This window comes from Stenella coeruleoalba, assembly GCF_951394435.1.
Source record: "Stenella coeruleoalba genome assembly, chromosome: 11".
Taxonomy (NCBI): domain Eukaryota; kingdom Metazoa; phylum Chordata; class Mammalia; order Artiodactyla; family Delphinidae; genus Stenella; species Stenella coeruleoalba.
Window position 1 is genome coordinate 101,825,672 of NC_137157.1, and position 18,861 is coordinate 101,844,532.

Consider the following 18,861-nt stretch of genomic DNA (forward strand, 5'->3'; position numbering starts at 1 on the left):
GCCCTTAGGCCCCCTCATCGCCCAGACTCTGGATAGGAACCGGGCCAGCTTTCTTCACTGGGGTGAATTCTGGAGGGGGCCTCAGCTGGGGGCCGTCGACCACCAACACCCGGTGGCCTGGGGAAGGGCTCCTGTTCCGCTGGAGTGTGAGTGGTCACCACCTCCCGCTACAGGCAGACATAGCTGTTCCCAGCCCCAGTTACTTGAACGGCCCTGTGTACAACATGCGTGGGTGTTCACAGCAGCCCCTTCCCCAGGAGCCAGGACGGGCTTCCTTGGGGCCAGCGTGTGGACAGCAAGGAGAGGGCTTTGAGCAGCCTTCAGGCAGTGGAGGGCCTGGGAGTGAGGAACAGGGAGACCCAGGTGTCTTGGTCTGGACCCCTTGGTGAATGTCGAACCATTTGCCAGAACAGAGGGCCCAGGGCAGAGGCTGGGGCCGTGGGTCCCAATGAGGACACAGTGGGAATGAGGGACCAAGGGGACGGAGTCTCACCGAGTTGTCGTTTCTCGCCCTAGAGCTTGGCGGGCCAGTCTCCCCAGACACTGATCTCCCCCCAAGCCTGGCTCTTGGGGATCAGAACTGATCACATGGATATGCTTCCCCTTCTCTCATCCTTTCCTCTGCGGTGTGTTTTCACAGAGGTCCGGCCAAGGCCGGCTCATGAGAGCTCTTCCTGGAAGTGAGGTCGCGCCGTCCTGAAGACGCCCTGCAGCTGCCGTCCGGGGGTCTTGGAGTGACTGCTGATGGGTATGGTTCCGGGTCCCTAGGCTGGTCTTGGCTGTCTCAGCGTTTCTCAGCAAAGCCCATTAGGAGAAGGACGGGAGCAGCAATGGGAAGAGACACAGGGAGCCCCGAGCCCGGGCTCCCAATGGGCCGAGAACCCCAGTCTTCTCTCTTGACTGCGCAGAAACGCTTTGCTCGTCCGCTGGGCCGTAGAGTTCTGTGGTTGATGATTGCTGCTCTTTGTGCCTCCACTTCTGCCTCTGTGAAATGGGGATGATTATGCTCCTGAGCCCATAGGATTGTTGGGAAGAATAATGAGGTTGTTGTGGAAGCTGCTTTAATCCTGTGCTTGGCATGTCGTGGCCCCCAGCCTTCCCCTGGGTGCTAGTGTGTCTGGTGACAAGGTGCTTCTGCTGATCGGGTTCCTGCTGACCGTGGATTCTTACGTTCTTACTGCCCCAGCTCGTACACCAGAGCCCTTTCCCCGGGAGCTCTGAGATTAGTGGACTCCCTCCCTCTTAAATTACACACCTTGTGGGGTCTGCGGAGCCCAAGGTTGGGTGGGAAAGGGGAGGTTGGTTGCTAGTGGGTCAGAGAAATACTACCTTTTGGTTTTGTCACATCCTCATAAGTTCCTTGTGGTTTCCAGCCTCTCAAGGTGAGTTTAGATGAGGTGGATCTCCCCCAGAGCTTTCTTCTGATTCCTTTCCACCACCTGGTAGGGCCTGGGCAGGGGCCTTACCCCTGGGGCCCAGAGTAGATTGCCTGGGAGATGACTCTCGCCCCTGAGCCCATAGATGCCCACTGTGAGCCAGCTCTGTAGGGACAGCTTGGGTGGGCAGGGCCCCTAGTTCTCCCCAGTGCACTGTCTGTAAGGTTTCTCTTCCTTTGCTCTTACTGTTGCTTGGGTTATAAGTTTGACAACGAGTGATACACCTCCTTGTGGCCTCTCTTTTCCTAACGGACTGTTAAAACTTCTGCTGCTATTCACTTTGCAGAGGGTCGTGTTTCTCTCTCCTTTCCAATTTGTTTCCAAGCTCCTTAGTGAATTCTTTGTGCCTCTGGGAGTACCTTATAGTGTTTCATGTCCTTAGGAGGGTCTGGAGGAGTGTTTGGTATTTTTTGAATTCTGTGGCAGGGCTTCCCTCAGTATCTTCCCTCTGCTCTTCATAGGCCCGGTCGGTTTACACAACATTGGGCAGACCTGCTGCCTTAACTCCCTGATCCAGGTGTTCGTTATGAACGTGGAATTCACCAAGATACTGAAGAGGTAAGGCAATTGTTCAGGCAGATAAATGTGTATATTATTTTATGTTTTCAGTTATTCAGTTATTCACAGTGGTTTGGACTTTTAGAAGTCTACTTCCAAAAGCTAACAGAGAAAAGATCTTGCTCTGCACAATCTAGACGATATACTATAATCATCTAAGATGATTTTTAAAAAATGTAAATGCTGATCCCACCCCCAGATATTTGGTTCCACTTGGGGCCTAGGTGGGTGTCTAGGGTGAGGCCCAAGCATTCGTACTTTTCGGAAGATTCCCCAGGTGATTCTAAAGTGTAGCCAGATTGGCAGCCACTGACTTGGTTAAAAGGAAGTGGGGACCCTGCCAGTGTCTAATCAACGGGCAGGTCTATGAGTCTATTGATTTTTCTCAAGTGAAACACATCCACACTCACACAGTATACACATCCTGAGAACCCTTCTTTCTTTTTTTTTAAAAATGATTGAACATTTATTTTATTTTATTTTTATTTATTTTTGGCCGCGCTGGGTCTTCGTTGCTGTGCGCGGGCTTTCTCTAGTTGCGGCGAGCGGGAGCTACTCTTTGTTGCGGTGCGCGGGCTTCTCGTTGCAGTGGCTTCTCTTGTTGCGGAGCACGGGCTCTAGGCGCACAGGCTTCAGTAATTGTGGTGTGCAGGGTCAGTAGTTGTGGCTTGCGGGCTTCAGAGCACAGGCTCAGTAGTTGTGGTGCACAGGCTTAGCTGCTCCGCGGCATGTGGGATCTTCCCGGCCAGGGCTCGAACCTGTGTCCCCTGCATTGGCAGGCGGATTCTTAACCACTGTGCCACCAGGGAAGCCCGAGAACCCTTCTTTCTTCTCAACCTGTTCTGCAGAGACATGCTGAGACTCCGCCAGGACTGACAGGCAAATTTCCTTGGGAACGCAAGCACCACGCCCATATGTATATGTTCACATACATAAACTTTATCACTCATTTTTTTCTGCCTTTTGCTTTCTCCTTTTCCCCTTCCATGGGCATGGGCAGTTGAGAGATGCCAGTGATTAAACAAACCATTGCCAAGATACACTGCCATTCCTTTATGTGTCCTTCCCAGGGCCTAGGTCATACTTGCTTTTGGCCTTTGGAGAACTTCAGGCTGGCCATTTTGCTGTAGGTGCAGGACCTACTGCACCTGCCGTTCGTTTTGGTGTGACTGCCATGCAGGGTGGGGAGAGGGGTGAGGCCGCAGCTGTGCTGATTCCCCTCTTGAGAGGATACTCCCCTATAGCTGATTTGCTAACACGGTAGCTCTTCAACCTTGTCTATATGTCTAAATCATCTAGGAAACTTAAAAATCCTGGTAACTGGGCCCACCCCCAGAAATTCTGATGTAGTTAGTCTGCAGAGTGGCCTGGACGTGAGATTTTTGAAAGTTCTCCCATGTGATTGTGGTGTGCCCCCAGCACTGGGAACTGTGGGGACAGGGAGGTTCGTGGCTGTTCTCACTTGGCAGGATGACAGTGCCAAGGGGAGCTGCGGAGCAGAGGAGAAGTGTCCCTTTCCAGCTGCTCTTGCTGCTGGAGAAGATGCAGGACAGCCGGGAGAAAGCGGTGCGACCCATGGGGCTGGCCTACTGTCTCCAGATGTACAGTGTACCACGTAAGGCGTTCCTCCTCCAGGAGCTCAGGATCCTGGCCTGGTGCTCTAAGAGGGAGGGGAGTGCGAGGGGGAGGGGACGCGGGAGGGGGCAGCAGAGGAGAGGAGAGGAGAGGAGGGGGACTGAGGCTCAGTGAGTGAACAGGAAGGAAACCCTTGTGTCGGAGGCACGTGTGTGGATGCGAGATCTCTTAAGGAAGCCCCATCTTCCAGGCGCAGCACTGATGTTATCTATGCATGTATTACTTCCACACTCACCCTTTTTCTGCCTCCTGGTGGAGTAAATAAGCCTGAGAGTCTCCTCAAAGCTGATTCAACTGCAGGCAAAGGATTCTAGGGAAACAGAATAAAGGATTCATAAGGAGAAACTGTGTTCTACAAAAGGAAACTCTTAAATAGCTTAGTTTTGTTTTTAACAGCCTTAATGAAGTATACATCACATACTGTAAAATTCAGTCAATTAAAAATGTACAATTCAGAGGATTTTCGTATTTCACAGAGTTGTGCAATTATCACCACAATCTAAATTTAGCAAATTTTCATCACCCCCCAAAGCAACCCCATACCCATTAGCAGTCATTCTCCTTCGTTTTCTTCTAGGTTTTATACTTTTAGCTCTTACATTAGATCCATGTTTCACTTAGAGCTAAATTTTGTGAATAGTGTGAGATAGGAGTCCAACTTCATCCTCCTGCATGTGGGCATCCAATCGTTCCAGCACCATTTGTTGAAAATACTACTCTTTTCCCACTGAACTGATTCAGTCTCTTTCCTTGTTACAACGAGCATCCTTTCATTTCAGCTTGACGAACTCCTCTCAGCTGTCCTTGTAAGGCAGGTCTAGTGGTGATGAGCTCTCAGTGTTTCTTTGCCTGGGAAAGCCTTTGTCTCTCCTTCATTTCTGAAGGACAGTGTTGCTGGGTACAGTTTTCTTTATCAGCAGTTTTCCCTTTCATCACTTGCCCTATCATCCCACCTTCCCATGGTCTGTAAGGTTTGTGCTGAGAAATGTGCTGATAGTCTTATGAGGGTTCCCTTGTAGGTGGTAAACTTCCTCTCTCTTGCTTTTAAGATCTCTCTTTGTCTTTGATTTTCGACAGTATTTTTGACAGTATTATGATGTGTCTTGGAGAACATCTGTTCAAAGGGAGTATGTTTGGGGACCAGTGAGCTTCATGAACTTCAATGTCTAAATCTCTTCCCAGATTTGGGAAGTTGCAGCCACTATTTCTTTAGATGAGTTTTCGGCCCCCTTTCCCCTCTCTTCTTCTGGGACTCCATTAAAGTGTAGGTTGTTTCTCTTAATGGAGTCCCATAGACTTTCTTCAATCCTTCTCAGTCTTTTTGCTCCTTTGACTGGACAGTTTCAAATGACCTGCCTTCTAGTTCACTGATTCCTTTTGCTTGGTCCAGTCTGCTTTTGAAGCTCTCTGTTGAATTTTTCAGTTCAATATTCTTTAGCTCCAAAATTGCCCTTTGGTTCTTTTTTATGTTCTCTATCTCTTTGTTGAACTTCTGTTTTTCTTGTATTGTTTTCCTGATTTATTTAAATTGTTAATCTGTGTTCTCTGGTAGCTCTCTGAGCATCTTTAGAACAATTATTTAGAATTATTTTTCAGACAATTTGGTATCTCCATTTCTTTGGTTTCAGTTACTGGAAGTTTACTGTTTTCTTTTGGTGGTATCATGTTTCCCTGATTGTCCATGATCCCTGTAGACTTGTGTAGGGACTTTGCTAAGAAGGACCTTCACCTGCAGCTGGGGTGTGCTGTGATCCAGGTGTAGTGGTGTGAGGCTTGTGGTGGCTCTGGTTCTGGGTGGGTGTGATATCTCATTGGCTCAGGCTGCTGGGGTCCACGACCTCGATTACTGTGCCATCCTTGGAGAGAGCTGCAGGGGGTCTGAAGTAGCTGCAAGGGCTGTGAGGTAGTATTTCATTGTAGTTTTCTTTTCTTTTTTTTTTTTTTGTGGTACGCGGGCCTCTCACTGTTGTGGCCTCTCCCGTTGCGGGACGTGCAGGCTCAGCGGCCATGGCTCACGGGACCAGCCGCTCCGCGGCATGTGGGATCTTCCCGGATCGGGGCATGAACCCATGTCCCCTGCGTCGGCAGGTGGACTCTCAACCACTGCGCCACCAGGGAAGCCCTTCATTGTAGTTTTGATTTGTATTTCCCTAATGATTAGTGATGCTGGGCATCTTTTCATGTGCTTACTGCCATTTGAATGTCTTCTTTGGAAAAATATCTATTCCAGTTCTTTGCCCATTTTTGAATTGGGTTATTTTTGTTGTTGAGTTTAAAAGTTCTATGTATTCTGGATGTCAATCCCTTATCAGATATATGCTTTGCAAATATATTCTCTCATTCTGTGGGGTGCCTTTTTACTCTGGGGATACTGTCTTTTGATGCATACATTTAAAAAATTTTCATGAAGTTGAAGTTTTCTATGTTTTCTTTTGTTACCTGTGCCTTTGGTGTCACATCCAAGAAGTCATTGCCAAATCCAAGGTCGTGTGCTTTTGTCCTATGTGTTCTTCTAAGCATTTTATTGTTTAGGGTCTTACATTTAGGTCCTTGATCTGTTTCGAATTAATTTTTGTATATGCAGCTAGAAGCGTTCAACTTCATTTCTTTGCATGTGGATATCCAGTTTCCCCAGCATCATTTGTTGAAGAGACTATCCTTTCCCGACTGTATACTCTTGGCTCCCTTGTCAAAAATTATTGGACCATACATGTGAGGATTCATTTCTGGACTCTATTCTATTGCATCAATCTGTATGTCTGTCCTTATGCCAGTACCACACTGTTTTGCTTACTATAGCTGTGTAGTAAGTTTTGAAATGAGAAAGTGTGAGTCCTCTAGTTTGTTATTCTTTTTCAGAATTGTTTTGGCATTTTGGGGTCCCTTAAGATTCTATATGAATTTTATGATGAGTTTTTCTATTTCAGCAAATATCTTATTGGGAGTTTGTTAGGAATTGCATTGAATATGTAGATTGCTTTGGGTAGTATTGACTTTTAAATAATATTAAATATTCTAGTCCATGGAATGTGTTTCCATTTATTTATGACTTCTTTAGTTTCTTTCAGCAGTGTTTTGTAGTTTTCATAATACAAGTCTTTTACCAATTTGGTTAAGTTAATTCCTAAGTATTTTATTGTTTTTGAAGCTATTATAGATGGATTTGTTTGTGTTATTTCATTTTCAAATTGTTTATTGTTCATGTATTTATAGAAATACAATTGACTTTTGTGTGTTGACTTTGTATCATGTTTTTAATTTCATTTATTAGATCTAAAAGCTTTGTTTTGTGGAGTCTTTTAACATATGAGATTATATCATCTGCAAACAGCGGTAATTTTACTTCTTCCTTTCCAATTTGGATGCATTTTATTTCTTTTCTTATCTAATTGCTCTGGCTAGAACTTCCAGTACTGTGTTGAATAGAAGTGGTGAAAGCAGGCATCCTGCTTTTACAGAGACCTGCACTCCACTGTCCTAGTTGTATGTCACCTTTCTTTAGCTTTCCATAGCAGTTTGTACACCTGGGGAATTTTTCTCATTCTTCTTCTTTTTTTTTTTTAAATAAATTTATTTATTAATTTTTTTTTTTTTTTTTGGCTGAGTTGGGTCTTCGTTCCTGTGTGCGGGCTTTCTCTAGTTGCGGTGAGCGGGGGCTACTCTTGCTTGTGGTGCGCGGGCTTCTCATTGCGGTGGCTTCTCTTGTTGCGGAGCACGGGCTCTAGGCATGTGGGCTTCAGTAGTTGTGGCACGTGGGCTCAGTAGTTGTGGCACACGTGTTTAGTTGCTCCACGGCATGTGGGATCTTCCTGGACCAGGGCTCGAACCCGTGTTCCCTGCATTGGCAGGTGGATTCTTAACCACCGCGCCACCAGGGAAGGCCCTAAATTCTTCTTTGAATTGTGAGTACATGGATACTTGCCTCCCACTAGACTATAGGTTTCTTGGGGATAGGAAATTTCTCTGGCCTCTGCAATGCCTTGCACGTAGCAGGTGTGAAGGAAGTTATGGGTTGGGCAAGCATCCCTGTATTTCTTAGATGAATTGGGACTTCTGGCTCTGGGATGGTCAGGTGTGGCAAGGTGGCTCTATGTGGCAAGCTGACGCGACTCCCTTTATGTCCTGTGTGGTGGACAGCCTTCTGAAAATAATTCCCTGGAGACTGCATCAGTGCAGCCTGCTACCAGGCTGCTTGTCTACAGTTTGGGATTATTAGCTTGGAATGTGGATTAATTAACCATTCAACTAATATGTAATGTTCACCTATTATGTGCCAGTTACTGAGCTGGTAAGGGAATTAGACTGACAGAGTATTTGCCTCCATGGAGCTGACAGTTTAGAGGAGAGACACAGGCCAAAACAAAATACAACCCCAAAACATTAAGTACAGATTGTGATAAGTATCATGGAGGAAATGGTGTTGAGATAGTAGATATGAATATTTAATACCTTTTCTTGCAACGTCTTTGCAACTCGGGAACATGGATTCATTCACCCCTGTGCACCGCTTGTAGCCTGATGTTCACGTGTGTAGGATTCATGGCTTATTCCTGCTTCCTCTCCGCTAGCACCTTCTATCACCGAGAAGGTTATTTCCCTTCTTGTTCTCCCGTACACCTTTGGGGAAGACCTGGGTCAGGTATTAGTGTTGGGAAACTGCTCAATTTTAAGGGGAGTGAATAAAGAAAATACGGAGAGGCATAGAGAAGTCAGTGGCCACAGGAGTCCAGTTGGAGGCTTGGCAGGGACATAGGAGAGAATCCACCACTGACTATTGGTTTTGTGTAGCTGGGTTCCCCAGCGGAGGCCAGCAGGGGTGGGTGGCAACTCAGAGGACAGAAGACTTGTGTGATGCAGTGGGGCTGGACTTTGAGTTTTAAAAGGAGTTCTCAAAATCAATACCAAGCTTATCTTTCATTTTTATGACCGAACATCCTGTGGAAACTTAGCCTGAAAGCGGGGAAAGGCAACGTGACGAGTGTTCGCATGCATCTAGGTAGCTGGGGCAGGAGGGCAGGACAGGTGTCCCTGGGTCCTCACCCTGGGCGTTACTTTTCTCTTTGGCCAGTGTTTGTCCAGCATGATGCTGCCCAGCTCTACCTCACAGTCTGGAACCTGATTAAAGACCAAATCACAGATGTGGACTTGGTAAGTCCTAGAACGAGAGAGCTCAGAAGGTGAGGATGCTGTCCGTGTGACGTGTAGAGAGGACTGAAAGGGGAAATGCATGTAAAATGCTTATCACGATTGCATAGTGCAGTTGCTGTGATTTCTCTACGCCTTTGTGAGCGAGCGGAGAGCGGCTGCCCTTCCGGAGCTGTGTGCGGTGGCTCCAGCGCTGGAGCTTGGCCGGACCTGCTTACTCGCGGCTTTCTCTGCACCTTCATCCTCCTCCCCCTCCCTTTTGCAGGTAGCGAGGCTGCAGGCCCTCTATGCCATTCGCGTGAGGGAGTCCCTCGTTTGCCTTGGATGTACCATGGAGAGTGACAGAAGCAGCAGCATGCTGACCCTCCCCGTCTCTCTTTTCGACATGGATTCAAAGCCCCTGAAAACACTGGTGAGGGGTCCTTGTGGGGAGTTTTCTGTTCCCACACAGCCCAGAGCTTCTGGTGCCCCCTTCCTTCTTTAATCCACCCTTGGCTTTTAAAAAATCATTTCCGCTTCCTTTGCATGGCACTGGCTAAGTTCTCCTTTCATTTGCGGGGAAAAAACGTTTCTCCTCCTATAGCCCCTTATCCTCACTGCTTCCTCCAAAACGTAGGTCTTTCCTGAGACCCTGGCACATGTACCACGCTGGGCTGGATGTTAGGGGACCTGGGGAAAATGAGGAGAGAAGCTTAAGCTCATCGGCAGGGTGAGGGGTTGTACCCAGAAGGTAATAACCTTGCCTTTCCCTTGCTCCCCTGGGACAGGAGGACGCCCTCCGCTGTTTCTTCCAGCCCAGGGAGCTGTCCAGCGAGGACATGTGCTTCTGTGGGAACTGTGAGAAGAAGACCTGCTGGAAGCAGGTACTTGCTCCCAAACCGGGTGCTTCTGGCCCGTCTGGGGTTCCCCTTGGGGGCCTCCCACTGAGGGAGGGAATCCCTTCAGGCTGGGGATCCTGGGGCTTGTGACTTCCAGGGCTGTGGGCACGCTCCTTGGACCCCATCACTGAGACGGAGGGGGGAAGGCACAAGAGCAGGTGCTGTTTTCCCCTCAGGGCCAGACTCCCCTGGGAGGGGAGCAGACCCCGTAGTTCCCCTGGGTTCCTGGGCGGAGCCCTGGGCTTCTTGAGTCTTCCGTGGGAGGCCCAGCAGATCCAGCAGGCGGGGCCCTTACCGTGTGATTCCATTCCGCTCCCTTCTTTTCTGGAAGAAGAACATACCGTCGGCCCTGGTGTTTCTCGGAATCGACCTGTTTCAAGTGCCTGGGACTCGTCTCCATGGTGACTTTGCTTTTTCCAGGTCTTGACACTGACCCACCTGCCCCAGACATTGACCATCCACCTCATGCGTTTCTCCAGCAAAAATCTGCGGACAGAAAAAATCTGCCACTCACTGTGTTTCCCCCAGAACTTGGATCTAAATAAGCTCCTTGAGATGGAGGGAGAGCCCTGCGCTGCTGAGGAGCAGGTGAAGGCCCCTCGTGTCCCTTCCACCCCCCACGTAAGACACCCCGTCCTTTGTCTTCCCTCCCCTGAGATGATTGGCATCAAGATCACCAGAGATGCATTTTGAGCATCCTTCTCTTCTCCGGTGGCCGAGCTCGGGACACAGAGGGAGGGACGCTCACCAACGGCTTGGTATGATTCATAGAAACATATTCATACACTCGAGAAACACTTGTTTTTCAAAAAAGGAGTTTAGTGATGGGAACCCGAGTCTCTCGAATAACAGCGATGGGCTGTCAGCCTCACGTTGCCACCAACATTTGCTGTTGGCCGTTGCATTTCTTTTAAGATTCAAAAGACTTTATTTCTGATGATTGGATTTGTACTCATCTACCTCACAGCAATGAGGGAAGGAACCCATAAGTCAGAACCTTCCTTTTAAATAGGATGTGCAGTGCTTACGTAGCCACAGGTAACCACAGCACCCTGGGTTCTAAATAGAGCCCCAGCCTAACGTTCTACTTCCGGCAGCTTATGCTTACCTTGGGGATAATAAGAAAGCAGCCAGCATGTTGGGCCAAATTGATTCAGAGTCAAGTTGGATTCAATTGTCTTGAGCTAATGAATTGTTGGGAAATTCTGAGACAAAAGTGACATAAATGTCTTTTCTCCATAGGTTTAAAATGCTACATTTATTCCCATACATATGTGAGTCCATTTGTGGACTTTCTGTTTTGTTCCACCCCTGGGCGGTTTACTATCCATGCTCTAGAACCATGGTTTTTTAAAAATTGAGGCCTGACAGCGTGTGATAGTGGCTCCTTCCCTGTTCAGGGCATGTACATTTCATAGGATTCTCAGTTTCTTTCCTTCTAGTTTCCTTATTTCCACTTGCACAGCCTACCTAATGAAATATATCTTAAAATTTTTTTTCCTCTTGAAAAGACTTGTGAGGAATTATAGAATGAATCTCCACATCCACCAACGGCTTAAACAGTTACCTAACTCATGGCCACTCTTGCTTCACCTACACCCCATCCTCTTCTTTCTCCAAACCTCTACTGGATGATTTTGACGCAAATCCCAGACACCATACATGTCATTTGTAAGCATTTCATTATGTCTCTCTAAAGAATAAGCACTCTTTTTCTAAACAAGACCAAGTCCATCTTATGATTCTTTAATATCCTCTAATAGCCGGTAAATATTTGCATTTCCCTGACTGTCCTGTAAGTTGTTTGCTTCGTTTGAATCTAGAGCCAAATAAAGTCTACACTTGTATTTGCTTACCTTTGTTTCCTCCCTCCCTCCCCCTTGCCTTTCTTTCTTCTTCAGGTTAAGTTTCTTTGATGCTTCCCCTCCTTTTCTTTTCCTTGAAATTTATTTGCTTGAAGGTTTTTTTAAGTGTATATCCAGAATTGGCTGGCAGGTCTTATTTGACATACTCCTCTAGCCCTGGTATTTCTCGTGAACTGAGAGTTAGATCCAGAGATTGCCCCGCACTTTTTGCACAGCAAAGGAACCCATAAACAAGACAAAAAGACAACCCTCAGAATGGGAGAAAATATTTGTAAATGAAGCAACTGACAAAGGATTAATCTCTAAAATATACAAGCAGCTCATGCAGCTCAATATCAAAAAAAAACCAACAACCCAATCCAAAAATGGGCAGAAGACCTAAATAGACATTTCTCCAAAGAAGACATACAGATGGCCAACAAGCACATGAAAGGATGCTCAACATCACTAATCATTAGAGAAATGAAAATCAAAACCACAATGAGGTATCACCTCACACCAGTCAGAATGACCATCATCAAAAAATCTACAAACAACAAATGCTGGAGAGGGTATGGAGAAAAGGGAACCCTCTTGCACTGTTGGGAATGTAAATTGATACAGCCACTATGGAGAACTGTATGGAGGTTCCTTAAAAAGCTAAAAATAGAACTACCATACGACCCGGAAATCCCACTACTGGGCAGATAGCCTGAGAAAACCATAATTCAAAAAGAGTCATGTACCACAATGTTCACTGCAGCACTATTTACAATAGCCAGGACATGGAAGCAAGCTAAGTGTCCATCGACAGATGAATGGCTAAAGAAGATGGGGCACATGTATACAATGGAATATTACTCAGCCATAAAAAGAAATGAAATTGAGTTATTTGTAGTGAGGTGGATGGACCTAGAGTCTTGTCATACAGAGTGAAGTAAGTCAGAAAGAGAAAAACAAATATCGTATGCTGACACATATATATGGAATCTAAAAAAAAGAAATAAGGTGCTGATGAACCTAGGGTCAGGACAGGAATAAAGAGTCAGACGTAGAGAATGGACTTGAGGACACGGGGAGGGGGAAGAGTAAGCTGGGACGAAGTGAGAGAGTGGCACTGACATATATACACACTACCAAATGTAAAATAGATAGCTAGTGGGAAGCAGCCGCATAGCACAGGGAGATCAGGTTGGTGCTTTGTGACCACCTAGAGGGGTGGGATAGGGAAGGTGGGAGGGAGATGCAAGAGGGAGGGGATATGGGGATATATGTTTATGTATAGCTGATTCACTTTGTTATACAGCAGCAACTAACACACCACTGTAAAGCAATTATACTGCAATAAAGATGTAAAAAAAAATCCAGTGTAACATCCCCACGTGAGAATAGAGAATGATTTTAGCCCTCCCTTTTGGGGGACTAAGCTTCGTTTGTCCTACCCTCATCCTGTCCCCTTCACGATCTTGTTTCAAAGTGTCAGGTTAGAGATATTATTTGACTGTGTTGAGAAAACAAGTACAATTTTCCCAACTCATGTGGAGATCTTGCTCACAATCAGTGAAAACTCTCTCTCTTGCCACTGTTGTCTTTTCACAGAGAATTCTCTCATCTTGACTTGCTAAGATTTGAGGGAGTAGAAAGACTTACTGCCAAACCTAGTGAATACTTTTTGGTCTTTCCCTTACTTGATCTTTTTGTGATATTCTGTTATTGATCCTATTCTCCTTCAAAGTCTGCCTACTCTAGGCCTCTCTCCTGGGGTTTCTTTCTCCATTGCTGGATCCTTTCCTGCCCATTTTTATTGGTATTTAGTTTTAATTCCATTCCTTTTTCTTCCCATTTTTTGAATGTCATCTCATTAATTCTCATGGTTTCAATCACCTCAAACTGAAGACTTCCAGTCCCTGTCTCCTGCTCAGGTCTCACTCTTGACCTCCAAACAGTGTGTCCACCTCCTACTCAGTGCTGTCACACGGTCCCCAAATGCACTGTCTTCATCCCCAGACACCTCTGTTCCATGTGTGACCTTATAGCAGCAGCGTCTTCCTAATTTCCAAGCCAAAAATCTGGGGTTCATCCTTGTAGTGCCCCCTACTTGCTCCCCCACCACCATATCCATCAGTTGCAAAGGAACTTATTATTTTTCCTTAACTTTGCACAAATCTGTCCCCTCGTCTCTACGTTCACCCTCACTTCCTCAGTATAGGGGTCGAGAGCTTGGGCTTCGAAGCCGGGCAGACCTGGGTTAAACTCCCGCCTCTTCTCTTTATGAGCTCTGACCCTTGAGTAAATTACTCTGCTCCCTGAGCTCAGACTCCACGTCTGCAAAGTAGGACTTATGCTGGCACCCAGTTTACAGGTTTGCTGTGGATGTTAAATGGAACAATGCATGGGAAGACTTGGCCAGGTGCTGGCAGTCAGCTAGTAATTGCTGTGTTAATAATGCTTATTATCGTTTACTGGCTGCTCCCGGGGGTAATGGCTGGGCTCTCAACACTTCTTCCTCATGCCATCGTGGTTCCCTAACTTGTCCCGTTGGCTCTGCCTCACTTGAACTCTCAGTCCGTTTTTCACACCACGTTATTTCAGTGTTTCTCAAACACAAATCCGATGATGTTGCTCCCCTGCGTAAAGCCTTCCGACGGCTCCCGCTGCTCGGGATAAAGTTCTGATTCCTGACTTGGCCTTTGTGGACGTTAATCCCATGGCTCCCAGCACCCCCAGCTGCATTTCCGGGTATACTGTTCTGTTCCCACCGGGCCGCCACAGTTCCTGGTCCATACTCCATCACGCGTGTGCCATGATGACCCTTCAGGATCAGTTCAAGCACGTCTTCTCTGGGAGCTTTCCTCAGCAGGTCATTCCTTCTCCTTTTTGGGGCAAAAAGTGGTTCTTCCCAAATTTACCTCCAAATGCATCTGGTATAAAACATGGGATTACAGCTCTGGCATAATTAGCTGTGAGTCTTGAGGTCAAAGACGGTTTTCTAGTGCCCTGGAAGCACCAGTGCCTGGCAGAGAAAGGCACTGAATGAGCAAAGGCACGATGAAGTAGTTCCCTCCTCCTAGACGAGGGTCAGAAGAGGAGGGATGATGGGGCTCTCTTTGTCCTTGTGTTCTTCAGCGTGGGGGACAGTATGAACTCTTCGCTGTGATTGCCCATGTGGGGAAGGCTGACTTCGGTCACTACTGTGCTTATGTCCGGAGTTCTGTGAATGGAAAATGGTTCTGCTTCAACGACTCCAACGTTTGCTGGGTGAGAAACATCTTCCAGAATTGCCTCTTGCCCTGGATTCTGCACCTCTAATAAGTTCTGAGCCAGGACTAGATGGGCCCTCAAGGCCCAGACACGCTGTGGTCCTGTTCTCTGTGTGTGTGGCCTTTCGTGGGCTTTGAAGCCCTTTTCTGCATGGAGTCCCTGTCTGGTTTACAGCGTTCTGCTACTCCACTTAGCTCAGTGTCTAGGTTTTTGGGATTCTAGGCTCAGTGCCCTGTAGCCTCGTGCTCTGGGGGAAGCTTACTGAAAGCAAGAAGAGTCAGAAAGAGTTAGAAAATCCTGGCTCATCAACACCAAGTTTAAACAGAGGGACAGTGTACTAAAGAAACTTCATACCATGGCACCTGTCACTAGGTGATCCAGGTCATGGGCGTAACGGGGGTGGGTTTGTCTGGGTGAGTGAGGGAGGGCCGCTTCACCTTGTCTGTCTGTGTGCTTCCAGGTGTCCTGGGAAGATGTCCAGTGTACCTATGGAAATCACAGCTACCGCTGGTGAGAGAGCACTGGGGTGATGGGGTCCCAACGCACTCACACACCCTGAGCAGCATAGGGTGCTAGCTACTCTATGAAACACTCACGGACTCAGCTGCCACTCGCCTTTGGATGGCCCTCTGGTGAATACTGCTCAGCCTCATCTTTCAGTACCACCCACCACACTGCTCTTCCTGCAGTTTAGACTCCAACAGTACTGAAGTATAAGTGGCTCCCAAATATCACGCTGTGCGTGGCTTTGCGTGGGCTGTTCCCGGCCTGTACTGCCTTTTCCTAATTTGTCACTGCGGCAACCCCCCTCTCATGCTTCAGTACTTCTGCTCGTGCCCACCTGCTCTGTAAAGGCTTCCCAGCAGCATCCAGGCAGGTTTGTAGGAGCTTCTCAGATGCTTTCCCTGCATTTGGAGCTCACCTCCTTTACAGCAAGGATCCCACTGCTCTGTAAGTGTTCGCCTACATAACATTCTTTCACATTAACCATGAACTTTTTGGAGGCAAGGATCACTCTTTTCCTCCTTCTTTGTCTGGTACAGTGGCTTGCATGTAGTAAATAACAATAACTAAATTGTTAAAAATCAATAACTACAGAGGGGAAGCTGGAGAGAAAAAAGCTGGGTGAAGGTAAAGCAGAGACTTTGTAAGTTTTTCCTGCTAAGCTTAGAGATGACATTGTACACTAAGCATGATGTGCAGGATGACCCCAGCTGCACACGTAGGCCTTCACTTGGAAACTAATGAATTAGGTGAAATTCGTGCTTGGAATCCTCCCCGCCTCCACCTTGTACCTTTCGTCTTCTCTTCCTTTTCTTCTAAGCATCTCCTTAGATGCCCACTCTTTGTCACCTTTTGGTTGTCAGTGATCCCCCATTATTATTATTTTTTAAAAAAAATATTTATTTGGCTGCATGGGGTCTTAGTTGTGGCACGAGGGATTTTCATTGCAGCACACGGACTTCTTTCTAGTTGCGGCATGCAGGCTCCAGAGCATGCGGGCTCAGCAGTTGCAGCGCGCAGGATTAGTTGCCCTGCGGCATGCGGGATCTTAGTTATCTGACCAGGGATCGATCCCATGTCCCCTGCATTGGAAAGCGGATTTTTTTTTAAATTAATTACTTTTATTTTTGGCTGCATTGGATCTTCCTTGCTGCCCATGGGCTTTCTCTAGTTGTGGCGAGCAGGGGCTACTCTTCATTGCGGTGCATGGACTTCTCATCGTGGTGACGTATCTTGTTTCGGAGCATGGGCTCTAGGCGCGCAGGCTTCAGTAGTTGTGGCACGTGGGCTCAGTAGTTGTGGTGCATGGGCTTAGTTGCTCCGTGGCACGTGGGATCTTCCCGGACCAGGGCTGCACTGGCAGGCGGATTCTTAACCGCTGTGTGGAAGGTGGATTCTTAACTACTGGACCACCAGGGAGGTCCCGATAACCCATTATTTAGATCAGGATTTGGCAGACTTTCTCTGTAAAAGGCCAGAGAGTGAATGTTTCAGCCTCTGGGACACAAAGTCTCTGTCGCAACTCCTCAACTCTGCCTCTGCAGCACAAAAGCAGCCACAGATGATACGTGGGTGAATAAGCATGGGTTTGTTCCAGTTATGTTTATTTGCAAAAACAGGTTTGGATATGGCTCACAGGCTCATAGTTTGTCAACCCCTGATTGAGACGTTAACTAGCAGCTTAATAATAGTTATTTTCCCAGGTCACCAGTTTTGTCCCCTCTAAGGTGATGGATATGAAGACTTGATCCAATAACCTGGAAAGTTTTCTGACGGGTGTCCTATCGTGAATTAATAATGTATTAATTAACTATGAATGTTTCATTTCTGTGACACTGTTGCAATTGCTTTCTTCCTAGGCGGGAAACTGCATATCTTCTGGTTTACATGAAGATTGAGTCCTAATGGATGTACCCTAAACCTTCAGAGACCTACAGAGTATCATTTTCCTTTTCTGTTCCTGGATCTGCAGACTCTTTTAAGATATTCTGCAGTGAGGAGAGGCACTGTTTTGAAATTGTTTAATTAAACTTTATTTATTATCAGTGGTGGTTATCAAAATACTTAACAGTGACACTGTGCAGGTTTGGATCAGTCAGAGTGGATACTTCCACCAGTGGACCCTGGCCCCATGGCTGCATCAGGTCTGGAGTACTCCTGCTGTACAAGGTGGTGGTCCTTCAGCTGGGAGATTGTGGAGCCCAGGGGCTCCCAGGGGAGTAGAAACCAGGCCAGCACTGGTAGCAGGGGGCAGTCAGGTGGCAAGGGGCAGTGGTAGGGAACTATTTCCATATTTTACAGCTAAGCTTACTGTACTGGTTGGTACTGACTGTATATCATTTCTGTTTATAATTTAAAAAATTTTAGAACCTGTATCAATTACATAAAACTCAAGTACTTTGTAATTGTTATTCATTTATTTGGCAAATATGTATTGATCACCTACTGTCCATGAGATGGTGTGCCAGACACAATAATGAATAAAGTTCTTTCTCTCAAAAGGAGTTTTTAGTTTAATGGGGGTTATACTAAGGGTTAATGCTACAGGAATTCAAAGGAAGGTGAAATTTCTCCTGTTTGGGGGCCATGGGAGAAGGCTGAAGGCTGAAATGGGGCTTAGAGTGAGGACAGTTAGTTTACAGGGAGAAGCATACCCAGTGGCATGCTTGAAAGGGCAAGGTTCAAGGTCCAAAGGTCATCCACACACCTGGATGGAAGGGAAGTGGGGCTCAGAATGTAGAAGGTCTTGATCTACCCTCAGAAGTTTGGGTTTAATTTAATAAGTAATGAGGAATTTCTTTTTTTTTGGAAAGGGTTCAAAAAGGAAAGGAACAGTTAGTGGTGTTTTCGTAAAATGGATTTGCCAGGGCTGGCGACATGGATTAGAGACAGGATGGCAGAGTGGGTGGAAGGGCGTTCACAGTCTCTGGAACCACGTTAGAGGAAGAACATGGACGGTGAGGGGGTGTCCCGGGAGAATCCGTACCAACCTGGGAGGTGAGTATGTGGACAGCCCCGTCTTACAGATGAAGTGACTGAGTCCTTCACATGTTTAACAACTTGCTCCAGGTTTCATACTTGGTAAGTGGCAGGGGCCAAAACTTCCAATGTGAAATGTGAGTGGTTTATTATTTTACTTTTTTTGGCAAAAAATTAGCCATGCAAGAATAAATTCTCACTGTAAAATATATTGATAGAACCTCTTCCTGAGACGTAAACATTGTTAAACAGGTGTGTATTCGTTTCCCAGCACTGCCGTAACAAATTATCACAAAGTGCTTGGCTAACAACAAGAGAAATTTTATTCTCTCACAGTCTGGATGCCAGAAGTCTGAACTCGAGGTGCCACAGGGCTGGTTCCTTCCGGAGGCTGTGAAGGAGAGTCTGGCTGGCCTCTCTCCTGGCAGCTGGTGGTACGGCCCTGCCTGTCATTGCTTGTGTGTCACTGGGTCACTCTGGTCTCTACCTCTGTCTTCCTGTGGCCGTCTTCCCTGTGTGTTTTAGTGTAAGGACACCAGCCACAACTTAGGGCCAATCCTAATCTGGCGTGACCTCATTTTCACTTGTCTGATTACATCTGCAAAGACTCTATTTCCAAAT

The 18,861-nt window shown here is 46.8% G+C and overlaps 1 protein-coding gene across 1 annotated transcript; it reads left to right on the plus strand.

The window, feature by feature from the left end:
* The first annotated feature begins 499 nt into the window (after positions 1 to 499).
* On the plus strand, positions 500 to 17,511 carry USP18 (ubiquitin specific peptidase 18). Its single transcript, XM_079936582.1, has 10 exons — positions 500 to 748; positions 1,898 to 1,994; positions 3,464 to 3,609; positions 8,698 to 8,777; positions 9,040 to 9,186; positions 9,542 to 9,637; positions 10,073 to 10,240; positions 14,623 to 14,754; positions 15,218 to 15,267; positions 17,121 to 17,511. The coding sequence occupies exons 1-10, from the start codon at positions 745 to 747 to the stop codon at positions 17,164 to 17,166; spliced, it is 966 nt and encodes a 321-aa protein (XP_079792708.1). The 5' UTR covers positions 500 to 744; the 3' UTR covers positions 17,167 to 17,511.
* The last annotated feature ends 1,350 nt before the right edge of the window (positions 17,512 to 18,861 follow it).